The sequence below is a fragment of the Rhinopithecus bieti genome, unplaced genomic scaffold, assembly GCF_001698545.2.
Source record: "Rhinopithecus bieti isolate Rb0 unplaced genomic scaffold, ASM169854v2 scaffold_11508, whole genome shotgun sequence".
Taxonomy (NCBI): domain Eukaryota; kingdom Metazoa; phylum Chordata; class Mammalia; order Primates; family Cercopithecidae; genus Rhinopithecus; species Rhinopithecus bieti.
Window position 1 is genome coordinate 563,903 of NW_016806932.1, and position 14,062 is coordinate 577,964.

The 14,062-nt window shown below is 40.9% G+C and overlaps 1 protein-coding gene across 10 annotated transcripts in view; it reads right to left on the bottom strand.

The window, feature by feature from the left end:
* Positions 1 to 14,062, bottom strand: part of ARMC2 (armadillo repeat containing 2) — a 129,534-nt gene that overhangs the window by 50,368 nt on the left and 65,104 nt on the right. For 9 of the 10 annotated variants that reach the window (XM_017878742.1, XM_017878735.1, XM_017878738.1 and 6 more), the window contains 2 exons: positions 13,062 to 13,164; positions 11,518 to 11,741 (listed from right to left, as the gene is read on the bottom strand). In XM_017878742.1, the coding sequence (XP_017734231.1) occupies positions 11,518 to 11,741; positions 13,062 to 13,164 (327 nt within the window). The remainder of the gene's footprint in view (positions 1 to 11,517; positions 11,742 to 13,061; positions 13,165 to 14,062) is intronic. The other variant, XM_017878740.1, reaches the window with a different exon arrangement.

Consider the following 14,062-nt stretch of genomic DNA (forward strand, 5'->3'; position numbering starts at 1 on the left):
ACTCTCAGTTGAACAGAGATAAGTCTGTGAGAATTATCAATGAGTTCTGTGCGCTACAGCAGGGTCTTTATTTCCCACCCCCAAGGAAAGCCCACCCACTGGGCCCACCCCCAAAGCAGGAGTTAACCAAAGCCCGAGCTTTTTATGCTTGGAGGTGTGCATCCATTTCTTTCTTAACTTTCTATTCTAATTTGTATTATTTATAAATGCACAAACTTAAACAAGTATTTTTCTTTTTTATTGTATATCATCTTTCAAACCACCTCCAATCCCTTACTTTAAAAAAGTCTAAGTTAAATGAACACCTAGATACTTGTTTAGTCTCTAAAGGACTTAGTAGAGAAATTCCCAACCTCTTAAGTAGCATTTCACCAAGAAATAGCACACTGAAAAACACAAGTTTTAATTCCTATCTTTTTCCCCATCTCCTAACTTGCAATCCTGTGGGACTTGCAATCCTGAAGGCAGCCAGTAGGAAGAAGAAAAAAGAGAAGAAAATGACACTGATAATCCACAAAGAGAACTAATACAAATGTAAGTTTCCTTGCTTATGAGCAATTGTTAGGTGATGTTTAGGGCAAAAGGGAAACTAAGGTTTTGGCAAATACCCAGGAAGAAACACTCCATTTTGCTTCTGGTTACTAATCTACTGCTGAAAAATGACTGAGCTACACTCGACAACTTTCTGGTGCTCACTTTTCTGAGGCAGCTTCTTTCCACGTTCCCAATTCTTTGATCATAACTGAGGTACCACCCTCAGTCAGGTAAAACACCCGGAGAGTTGGCAAAGCTACCCAGCTCACACTGAATTATGTAAGCCTCAACGTTTTCATTGTGTGGTCAGTATTGGGAGACCCATTTTAAAGAGAAAAAATGTACTAAGAAGAAATTAGATCATTCATAAATGCACAACTACATTTTAATACAGTAAAATGAGAACTCAAAAGCTTTAGCTTCTGTTTTTTTCAAGTTGACTATAGGTACTTAATTATCAATTTCAAATTGTGTTTTCAACTATTAATTAGTTGAGAAACCTTAGCAAACACAAGAAATCTTTGTCTTAAAATATGGGGCTGGGCCCAGTGGCTCAGGTCTGTAATCCCAGCGACTCTCATGGCTGAGGCAGGAGAATCACCTGAACCCCAGAGGCTGAGGCTGCAGTGAGCCATGCCTTTGATCGCACCACTGTACTCCAATCTGAGTGACACAGTCAGACTGTCTCAAGAAAAAAAAAAAAAAAAAAAAAGCGGAAGCGTGGGTCTCCTGACTTGGATCACTGGACTTGAGGACACAACACAGGCCCAGCAGCTGTGGTCTCATTCCTGCGTTCTCCACTGCAGTGGATGGGTGCAAGGTGGGGCAACCTCCACACACTGATCATGTCCAGAGTGGATGGCCTTCTCTTTCCCCTCTGTGCCCTTCCTCCATCAGAGTACTCCATCCTCAAGGAACTCACCAGATTCTGCTCTAGAAGGCAACCTGCCATCAGAGCTGCCCCAGATCAGAGGAGCTTGTGACTCACTGAAGCTCAGAAGTCTATCAGCTCCCAGGTAGGCTAGTGCCCTGGCCTCCGTTTCTTGGTCTATTGCCTCCCTACTCTATTTGGCACTGGTCTCTAAAAACATTTTGCAATCATCTGGAATATCCACAACTGAAATCCCTCGAGCTTTGTCTCAACTTAACTGCCAACTGCAAAATGGTTGACTTCCCACTGATGATGTAAAAGAATAAACGCAGCCGCCAGAGACCACAAACAGTGTGAAATGATTTATGACAAAAGCTACTATTTTCCAACCTCAGCTAAACCATCTCCCTCTATTAATAAAAGCACATCATTTCTTTGAATTTGTGCCCAATTGAGGCCACATATATGCCAAAACCAGAGCCTGTGTGGTAACCCAAGAAGTTTCATATTGTCTCATATATGGTTTGTACAGTTCTGGCTGAGACAAAAGAAACCAATGACAAGATGCTGCTAGACATGTGAAATCAATGGTAACAAGCATTTCTAAGCTTTATTGGAATTCATTAAGATATATGCATATGAAGGTAATATTAATTAAGAATCCTTGATAACACTCAGTGCCTGGCTGCACAGGCCTACTTGGCACATCCCTAACATGGGTGTCCGACTTAGCAGGAAATGCTTCTGTCCTCCTTAAACCCTTTGGCTCTGTTTACTGTTGTTTCTTCATTTACTGCCTCTATGTCAGTTACCTCACTAAAATGAGTAGGTATCTGATTCTTCCAGCTGTGGCTATGTATGTATCAATACAGGAGAAATTTTGAATATCATACAAACAATTTAGAATGACAATGCAGCAAAACAAGAAAAGGAGTCTGAAAAGATAGTGTGTTAAGGCCTACCAAGCGATGAAACCACTATTCACAATTAAATGCTAAAGTTAGTGACATTTCCTTACTGCCACAACTACAGTGAAGAAAGGAGGCTGAGCAGGCAGAGCACTAATGGAGAGCAAATGGCTCTCCTCAGACACAGTAGGAGCCTCATTTTCCACCCTTGATCTGTCTTTTAGCATAACACTCCTGGCCATCCACTACCCTCACTTCCTGATTGGTGAGCTTGGGAGAGGAATCGGACACTCCCAGTCCAGCCCCTACCTGGTCCCTCTTTTCCCTTCTTCTTTTAGAAGTGAGCTGCCATCAGAACACAGGTGTTCTGCTCCTCCAGGGACAGACGAGGTCTGTGACTGGGTGAGTAAATCTAATTCTAGGGCTCAGGATTAGAAAGCATGCCTGCCTCAGTTATAAGCCACATCCTCCAACCATGGTGATAACTTTCTCCCCATCCCCATCCTCCTTAGTCTCTTATTTCCAAGTAAAAAACCCAAGGCATTACATGTTTAGGTCTCTGAGTCTTCTCAGATCTTCAGATCTGCTGTCCCTGGAAAATCAGAGAACATGAATTGCCTGTAGATAGCTCCTTCCTAGGAAAGGGAAGAGAAGGGAAGAGGAAGAACCTGGGCCCCGAATGCCTACTCTCTCGTGGCAACTGGGCACGTGAGTGGTTAGTTATGCTGCTGGCAGTTCTTTTATAGGAAGGAAACCCCATAAGTAGAAAATAGCTGTCCCCTTCTTATTAACAAATACATCATTAAAAAAGTGGCGGCATGCGCCTGTAATCCCATCTACTCAGGAGGCTGAGGCAGAACTGCTTGAACCTGGGAGGGGGAGGTTGCAGTGAGCCGAGATCGCGCCACTGCACTCCAGCCTGGGCGACCGAGCAAGACTCCGTCTCTAAAACAAAACAAAATAAAATTAGCCAGTATAGTGATCAATACCAAAGACTAACCCCTAAAAATGCTCCATCGAATCTCAAAAACAATATGCCAAGCACAATAAGCCAGATATAGTACTCTAGGTAACTATGGCATATCCATATCAATTTCCTGGGTTTGATAATGTACAATAGTTATGTAAGATATCACCACTGGGAGGAGCCGGGTGATGGGTACACAGGACCTCTCGGTACTATTTTTGCAAAATCTTGTGAATTTATACTTAGTTCAAAATAAAAGTTTAAAAAGGTACCAGACACAAAAGGGTACATGCTGTATATTCCATTTATATAAAGTTTTAGAACAGGCAGAGCTTATCTATGGTGAAAGAGATCAGAAAAATGGTTCCCTCTGGGAGGAGGGTAGAAGAATGAGGATTAATGAGAAGAGGTGGGAGGAAATTTCTGAGGTGACAGAAACCTTCTGTATCTTGATAAGGGTAGGGGCTCTGTGGCTTTCTACTTTTGTCAAACTCATCAAACATATAAGATCTAAGCATGTCACTGGATGTAGATTATACCTTAATTAAAACAATAAGAAAATTAAAAACCTCATCTGCTGCTTGCTATTCAAGCAAAACCTTCAAAATAAATGCTTTAAATTTGATTTAAATTATCAAATCTGCAAAAATATTGTAAGAACTTAGGAAATAAATCATAGGGCCATTTGCTGCCATTTTATAGGTATGCAGTTTACTTCCTCCAATAATCAGAGCAAAGTTCTACTGGTAGACACTGCTACCTTGCTTCTGATTCCACAGTCTGAAGAGGCAGGCTTCCAACAGGCGGGGTTGTGCAAGAGAAAGAATTAACATAATTTCCAGCATAAGTATGCATACTTATAATTATCTAAACACCTAAATACAAATGCATTAATCTCTACATTTAAAACTATTGAACATAACTAAAGCAAGATTTAAAAGACCCCAGCCACCTTGATACAGTCCTTAATTACTAATAATAACTTAAGTCACTGCTTGGTCAAATCCCCAGACTTCAGTTGAAGGCCTCTCTTAAATCCCCCAAATCTTGAAGCAGAGAATAGCAGGCTCTGAGAATTGGGGTCCATCATTTACCCAGAATCTCATACATTACTCTAACACCCTCGTCCAAGTTTAGTTTCTCTTTGGCGCTCTTCTCCACATTGCTTATCAAAGCCCAAACAACAAAAAGATTAAAGATTTGAAATCCATCCTGGACTCTGTCTTCTTAATTTCTTGTGATTACGTTTTTATCCTATCAGAAGGAATTGCTCTTTGAAGCTTCAGGTTTGGGTAATTCTGATCTTATTTTATTGAATGGCTTTCTGGTGAGTGCCTACTATGTGCCTTGCCCTGTTAAGGGCGCTTTACTGGATCATCTCATTTCATTTCCCAGCTGCCCTTTAAGGCAGGCATAGTCAGCACTTTAGAGACAGGAAAGTGAGGCTCAGAGGGTAAGCCGGGCTCAGTGTCCCAGCTGAGCGGCCAGCTCAGGCTGGGGGCTCCAGTGCGGTGCTCTCCTCACTGGACCATGCGGGGCGGCGGCACTGGGCCTGCCCCAACACAGTCCAGGGTTGAATGAACCATCAGGGTTCCTGATGGCAAACACTGAATACAGGATAGAGCCCAGCTCAGCCAAAGTGGAGAGCTCACTCTAGGGTTCAGAAATTAAAAAAAAAAAAAAATCAAGTATATCAAAACACCTTTTAATTTAAAAATACAGAGATAAAGAATTATGTAAGATTGAGAGAAAGCAAGAGAGCACACTGTTGCCCTAGGAGATGGCCCCCTCACAGCCCTCACTCGCCTATTCACACTGCTCCAAACAAAGTGGCGGGATTCCTCTTCCCCTACATGCTCTCTGCAGCATTTGCCAAAACTGACCCATCCTTTCTGAGAAAATCTCTACTCTTGTACATTGCTCTTCATTTCCTGGTCACTTCCTTTTCTCTTTCCATTCCACAAATGAGGCCATTTTACACAATGTGTCATCAGTCCCTCTGCTCTTTCTCTACTCTCTCCTTGGGTAATTTCATTGTCTTTTCTGCCTTCAACCATCACCTCCACGTAGATGACCCTGAATCTGTATTTTTGGTTTTACCTTCTCTTCTAAGCCTCAGCTCATACCTCCTACTTCCTACTCGACAGGCCTGCATGGCTATTCTGCTGGCATCTGAAAGTTTTATATTAAAGCTAATTTCAGCCAGGAGCAGTAGCTCACACCTATAATCCCAGCACTTTGGGAGGCTGAGGCGGGTGAATCACTTGAGGTCAGGAGTTCGAGACCAGTCTGGCCAACATGGTGAAACCCTGTTTCTATTAGAGACCTACTAAACAATTTTAGTTTTGTACTAAAAATACAAAGTGTAATCGGGTATGGTGGCACGTGCCTGTAATCTTAGCTACTCTGGAGGCAGAGACAGGAGAATCACTTGAACTCGAGAGGCACAGGTTGCAGTGGGCCAAGATTGCGCCACTGCACTCCAGCCTGGGCGACAGAGTGAGACTCTATCTCAAAAAAAAAAAAAAAAAAAAAAAAAAAAAAAAATTACCAAATAAAAAAAATAAAAATAAAGCTAATTACATAATTTTCTTCCCATAATTTTCTTTCCTCCTCTCACCAAATCCATTCCTGTCTATAACTCTCTAATTTCTATTCATGATACTATCATTTATCATTTTCTGAACTATCCAGGCTCAAATTTTCTGAGTCAGCTCTCTTTGTTCAATACACTTTCCTATACCCTAAACCCTAAAAACAAAAGGAAGGAAGTGAAGGAAGGAAACGACTGAAGTGAAGGAAGGAAAACGAGTGAAGGAAGGAAAGGACTGATGAGGTGGGAGGACCGACCTTCCTGAGAGACTTCCATTTAGAAAAAGGAAGAACATGACAGTGGTATGGTACTGAGCAAGGGGGAGAGGATCTGGATTTGTGGGAGCTGCTAGGGAGGTGTCTGCAGGCTTAGGGGCCAGAGAAGTAGGGGTGGGGGCTGCGGGGAGGAAAAGCAAACCATGTTACCTGGGGTGCTGCAGAACAGTTTTAACTTCAAAAATAGTATATCTAAAGCAGGGAAAGAATACATTTCTCTAAGAATTGAATTCAAAATCAAGTGGGTCAGGCTGGAAAGAAAAAACAGATAGGAAGTACAAGTGAATCCAAAAAACAGGCATGAAAGTTCAAGTCAATCTGAGCTTTAATAGTTACACTGTCCACCTATAAATTACCTAGCTGTTAACATAAGTACATTGAGATTTCCTTCAATTACAGCAAAGCAGCTTTGTACATGATGTTCTCAAGACACAGAGGACAAAGGAGACACTGGGAGAATTTGGGCTTGGTTGTGATTGTGACATAGACAGAAGACTCTTCTCTGTTCTCCAGGAAAGGGCACAAGGGAGACCAAAATAGACTTTCAGATGGAAGTGACTCCAGGAGTTTCCTTCAGCTCCTGTGTCATGCCTGCTCAACTGCTGCTTTTCAAAGGCCAGAGATGAACCTTAACACCTCATGATAATCCATTCTAGAGCAACACTGACAAGCTCCTCTTTCCATCTGTGCCACCTTCTTGGTGGTGCAATTTACTACTGGCATTTAGGGGCCCTGCCTGTTAGTTGGCCTATATTTCTCTTTTTCCAAGTTCCAGGGAGCTCCCCCTAAATTCTAGGGTTCTGGCGTGCACAGTTTAACCTGCTTTACTCTTATGACTTTACAGACAAACTCACATCTCCAGTTCTGCCAGCCTGGGACTATTCACACTTTGACTTGATGCACAGGTGGCAGCACCCAGTTTCTCTGAGTATCTTGTCCTTCTCAAAATGCTATTACACGTCTGACATGCAGAACTGAATGCAATGTTGGCCATGTGGAAGTACCATAATTTTGCAGAAGAAGAAGCATTGGAATACTATTATCTGGATACAGGGATCATCAAAAAGTAGGTGCCTACTGGCAGTTCTCCTGTCTTACCACCCAGAACATGCCTGGCACAGAGCAGCCACACCACAAAACTTGTGCAATGAGTGTCTCTTGATTTCAGCCACCAAGTGATAAACATATATTAATGCATACAGCCATACAGATACATACATATATGTAAGAAACAACAAGAAGACCTTCCAAAGTTCAACACTGTTTTTTTTTTCCCTCTAAGCAACATTAGCCCACGTGCTTTGAAGGAGCTTTTCCTTCATACCCATTCCTTTATCTCCATTCTAATCAGTCTAAAATCTAACTGTAGCAATGCCTGTTAACTAGGGCTGCTGTGCTTGAGATCTTAGCCCTCCAATCTGTCATGTACCGCGGATATGTTCTCCTCCCATCACTTTTCAGCTATTGGGTCTTTATCAGTTTCACATTTTGTGCACATTCATCTTTCTGCCACTCTGATCTCATCTCGTCCCCCCATGCACTCACCTCCAACTGCTCCTTGTTGCCCCAAGCCCACTCTTGGCAGCTGGTATTCAAGACTCATGGCTGTACCTTCTGAATCTCACCTTTCAAGATGCCCACACAGAATCTCTACTCTAGACAGCCCTACCTCTTCAGTACCTCCCAAACACACCTTATTTATTTCCCACTTGAGTGTTCAACATCCTTTTCCCTTTATTCTAGTTTCCCAAATCCTGCACAATCTTCAACGTCGAGCTTTGGAAGATGTTTTCCACTCTTTCCATGCGTCCAATGGAACTGCTTTTGGAAAACAAGATGACTCTAATGCTGTGCCAGATGTTAAAGCAAGCGAAGTTTTGTAATATGAGGTCCCCAGAAAGTGTTCCAAAGCTACTGTGGTTCTTGGGGTTGAAAGTTGTAGAAGAAAAGCAGTCACGCCACTAGATGTGGCCTCCTTGTATCTTTTTTGCCCTCGTCATGTTCTCTCTGGCTGGCAGACATTATTTTATTCTTATTACAGCCATAAGTAATTTATTTATCTTTTCAATTGAAAAAAGCCGCTTTTAAAAATGCCTCCTGGCCAGGCACAGTAATTCATACCTATAATCCCAGCACTTTGGGAGGCCAAGGTGGGTAGATCACCTGAGGTCAGGAATTTGAGACTAGCCTGGCCAGCATGGCGAAACCCTGTCTCTACTAAAAATAAAAATAAAAAAAAATTAGCCGGGTGTGGTGGTGGGCGCCTGTAATCTCAGCTATTCAGGAGGCTGAGGCAGGAGGACCACTTGAACCTGGGAGGTGGAGGTTGCAGTGAGCCGAGGTCACACCATTGCATTCCAGCCTGGGTGACAGGCTTTTTGTCTCAAAAATAAATAAAAAATAAAAAAATAAAGCCTCCTGAGCTGGAGTTACCAGGTTCTCAAAGCTGGTGTAAACAGACACTTCTGCTTGTGGCCAGATCTGTCTGGCTGAATTTGCACATGAACCGGCTGGTGAAAAGTCAGTCAGTGTTACACATTCACAAAGGCAGAGGCTTTCGGCCAGGCGCAGTGGTTCACGCCTGTAATCCCAGCACTTCAGGAGGCCGAGGTGGGCAGATCACGAGGTCAGGAGATCGAGACCACCCTGGCTAACACAGTGAAACCCCATCTCTACTAAAAATACAAAAAATTAGCCAGGTGTGGTGGTGGGCGCCTGTAGTCCCGGCTACTCGGGGGCTGAGGCAGGAGAATGGTGTGAAACCCGGAAGGTGGAGCTTGCAGTGAGCCGAGACTGCGCCATTGCACTCCAGCCTGGGCACAGAGCAAGACTCCATCTCAAAAAAAAAAAAAGCAGAGACTTTCATCTGCTCTTGGAGTGAAGTCTTGTTTACATTTTATCATTCGTATGATACAAAACAGTTTTTGTTTTCACTAAATGTGAGGAAGTGTCCCATTCAGGGAATTCTGCAAATGATGAAGACTAAAACAATGTCTCCTTCCTCCCCAAATCTGTGAACACACAGTGATACAGTTGATACAAATGGCATTTGGTGACCACAGCTGGAGTAAGTTCAGGTGGATGCCATCATGGGCTCCATTTTCTCCTGCTAGACAGGGGTATGGGCCACACACGCCAGGCCTTAGGCTGGTTTCAAGGAAGGCTTTGGAGACAATGACAGAGCCCACTGCCATCAGGTGGTGGCAAGTGGTGGTGGGCAGTGAGGAGGAACTTCTACAGTGCCCCCTAGAGGTAGGGGACACAAATGTCAGGAAAGGAGGGGGGATCTGACCTGTTGAATCAGGTTGCACCTGAGGATGCTGAATCCAGGGAAAACGGAAATAAAAGAGTAACACAGGCAGCAATATATTGTATGTGCACACCAGAGGTCCCCTTTCTTGATTTGATATATTTTTGGTCACAGTAACACTCAACTGTGCACACATGCGCACGCGCGCACACACACACACACACACACACACACACACACACCGTGACATAGTTGATGCAAACAGCAAACATTTATATGTGTATAAGATGGGGTTGGAAAGAGATTAACTAGACAAGAATCGCATAAGCTGTTACATAAAAATTTAAAACAGAGTGAATATCTCAATATGGGAATGGTTGAGAATCTGAGATATATCCTAATCACAGAATATTATGCGATTGTTAAGAAAATTAAATAAGTTTTTAGGGTTTTTTACTCAAGGGATTTTTACTACGTATTGTTAAATGAGGAGAGAGAAGGGCATAGAATATTCCATTTATTAAATCCTGTGTGTGTATTAAAAGGTGCTGAACACATCAGTGTGAACAATGTTAAGGAGAAACAAGGAGGGAAGAGAATGACAGAAAACAAAAAAAAGTGACTATTAAAAGTAACAGGTTATTTAAAAAGTGAGAATTCGCCGGGCATGGTGGCTCATGCCTGTAATCCCAGCACTTTGGGAGGCCAAGGCGGGCAGATCACCTGAGGTCAGGAGTTCGAGACCAGCCTGACCAACATGGAGAAACCCTGTCTCTACTAAAAATACAAAATTAGCCAGGCATGGTGGCACATGCCTGTAATCCCAGCTACTAGGGAGGCTGAGGCAGGAGATTCACTTGAACCTGGCAGGTGGAGGTTGCGGTGAGCCGAGATCATGCCATTGCACTCCAGCCTGGGCAACAAGAGCAAAACTCTGTCTCAAACAACAACAACAAAAAAAAAGTGAGAATTCTATTAAATTATGTTCATGTATATAAATGACCACCAAAATGCTGGAGGTGTTATCTCAGGGTGAAAGCATTGCAGGTGATTTTTATATTCTTTCTTATACTTTTCAGCATTTTAACAGGAAATATAATTATTCTATAATCAGAAATTACTATTTTCATTGAGGGAAAAAAATTGAATGATTCAATAACACTGGGAGCATGGAAAATGTTTCTGAAGTCTTCCTAGCCAAAACAGGGCATACAGAAAAATTGTGCACATTTATGACTCAAAGAGGTTTTCACAATCTTCTTCAAAATGGAGACAGACCACAAAGTCCGAAATTAATAATCATCCAAATACTTTAAGCATCTTGAAGACAGGGCCTAAATGTAATTTTTAACAGTTTCCTAATAGCTTAGAGTGCTCTGAGTGCTCAATCCTCATTAATTGACAAGCACATTTCAAATCCTATGAATTATTACATCAAAGATGCTATTATTTGACATACAAATGCTATTAAAGATAAAATCTCATCTAAAAAAGAGTATCCAAGCCAGAGCAGCTCCAGTGAAAATAATTTAACTATGAAATTTAATCTGCTACAACGTAAGCAATAAAACCCTAACACATAACAAAACTGGTCTACCTGCTCTGTTCATATTCAGTGCATCCAGTTTTGTTCCCTGCATTCCTACAGTCTCAGGGCTGCCTGGTATCTACATACCCACCTCAATGACTGTCCACTCAATCCCATTACCTTCTGTTTCTTACTGAAGATACAAGAGTAATGACATTAGCTACCAATCATCATAAATCATCTCCAGGCCAGGCCCATCTTCAACACTAAACAGCCTGCTAAAATTTGACTCTAACATGCAATTGTTTTGCAGAGAGGTACAGCTTTTCCCTTCTTCCAGGCCTGCTTTCTCTGCAGGGCAGTGAAAGTGCATGCTGTGTAGAGAGCTGCTCTGGTAGCCAAGGAATAGCCCGTCCAGGACAACAGGCACCCGGTCCTCGAAGGGTGGAAGTGGGCTGTGGCTGCTGCCCTTGGAGGCCGGGCACCCACACCTGGCTATAGGGGCCTCTTGCATGCCATTCTTTTAAAACTGGCATTAGGCAATGTGAAAACTAATTTTACACGCCTAATCTTTTCAAGTAAAATACTTACCTGGACTAGCAAGTGGCCCGAATTAGGCAAACATGTACCACATTTCTCGGTGTTCTCATTTATTTGGTTTATCAAATTTATCAGTATTTCCACAGCATCTTTGCTGATCATTTCATTAAGAAATCCTGGATTTCCAGAAATGAACTTTATAGACCCCATACAGTATAAAAAAGCTTCCATGTTAGTTTGCAGGTCTTCACTTCTTAGTACCTCCAACAATGATTCTGTCAAAGAGATGAATTATTATAAATGTCTGAGTATAACAGCAGGAGATAAATATATTAAATAAGCTGTGTGTGAACATAAAATACACTTTGTAAAATATGTTTACCAAAATCTACATTCAAGTGCTTGTTAAGAGTTATGTCGTATAAAGAGAAAAGCTTACTTTTAGCTAAGACAAATCTCTGTAATAGTAATTTCAGCAAAAGGATGGGATTATTAATAAATAAGATAAAGTATTATTTTAATTAATGTCATTCCTTGCCTCTTACTAATTATTTATTGGCCTTTATTTTTTGTTACAAAAATTTTGAGTCATAGAATACTAATAATTTAACAAATTTAAGAGTTAAATTTCAATAAGTCTTTAAGAATATATTTGTTGCTGTATTATTAGTGGGAAATCCATGACAGGAGCTTAAAAAAATCACAGTCACCCTAGAAAAGGATAACTTGAATACAACACCTATCCTTTTCCCAAGACAACTGAAGAACACATTTGTTCAGTAACATACCACTACTTGGTTTTCCAGGCAAATCCAATAAGGTTAATAATGCATATCTCACATTTAATTATACTAATGCCCATGTAATAATTTGAGATGATTGTTTTCAGTCTACAATTCTTAATTAGTTGATTCAACATTAGACATTTCTTTCAGTACTGGTTTTGTCCCTGTCTGCCAGGGGCAAAGAAAGATGAAAAGATAATTTATCCTATGTTGCAAAAAGAGAACTCAAAATATTTTCCATGTTGCTGCATGGGAGATACTTTGTATCTTCTCTTCTCATATCAGCAATATTAATTCATAAAAACATTTCCATTTAGGTAACTAGGTATCTTAATTTTAAGAAGTACAACAAAAAAATTAGGCATGAGCTAGATAAGGTGTAATAAAACTTCCTTACCTATAAATGTGAAACATTGTGATGTCAGGTTTCTATAACAGTGATAGATATCTTTCAACTTTCAGTCATTCCTAGTATATTAAAGACTAAAATTTTCAATTATGTCAAATACTATTACATGCATTTTTCTATATATTAAATCCAAGTCCAGGAAATGAATGCTTAAATGGGGAACACTTTGTAAGTCACACAATGTTACTACAAGTGTTGAAAGAAAAGAGCAAACTACCACAGGATGCATTCAACTGAATGTGGAAAACAGGCAAGGACAAAGTAAAAATGAGCATCGCAAAACTTCTGCACGTTTCTAGAAAACAAAATATTCCTGCTATCATTGATTATACATCTTCTCTCCAGACATCTAATTTTTACTCAAGTACATTTGCTCAATAGTAGCACTGAGTGACACTCACCCAGAATGCTGTCATTTTGAATCAAAGAATCATTCTTCTCATTCCTGCTAATTTTAAATATAAGTTTGCAGACATTAAGAAGATTCTTTCTACTCACTTTAAGCTGCAGAGAAAGAAACACATCTCTATTGCAGAAGGAAATAAGGACATGCTGTATTTTAAAAAAATAAACCACAAACATCTATTTTAAAGTGCAGCAAGAGTATTTTTAAGCATGAAGAAAAGTTCTAAAGAAATCAACTTTGAAAAATTTAGACCACATATTTGCTAACTGTGGTATCTAATTAACTCAATTATAGTAAATACAATATAAATGATCTTTAGAATAAACATTTTAATGACAGATCTTGGCGATTGTAAACAGTGTGGAATAAACATAGGAGTGCAAATATCTCTTCGATATATTGATTTCTTTTCTTCTGAGTATATACCTAGCAGTGGGGTTGCCAGATCATACAGCAGCCCTATTTTTAGTTTCTTGAGGAACCTCCAATCTGTTCTCCTTATTTATTTCTTACTTCATAAAGTCTCTCTCTCTCTCTTTTTTTTTCAGAGACAGAGTCTCACTCTTTCACCCAGGCTGGAGTGCTGTGATGCCGCCATCACAGCTCACTGCAGCCTTGAACTCGTGGGCTCAATCAATCCTCTTGCCTCTGCCACCAAAGCAGCTGGGACTATAGGCATGTGCCACCATGCCTGGCTAATTTTTTCAACTTTTTTTGGTAGAGATGTTGCCCAGGCTGGTCTCAAACTAGCAGGCTCAAACAATCCTCTCACCTCAGCCTCCCAGTGTTGAGATTACAAGTGTGAGCTAACACGCCCAGCCAAGTCTCATATTTATATGTGTGATTATTAGTTACTTTTAAAGGAGTATATGAGGAAGAAAGGGGTGCAGTACACTGCTAATACATTTAATTAGAGTAATTGCATTAAAACACAAAGGTAGAGAAAGATGAATACCAAAATTTCACATTAATTTAGAAAAGAATACATAGTAGAGA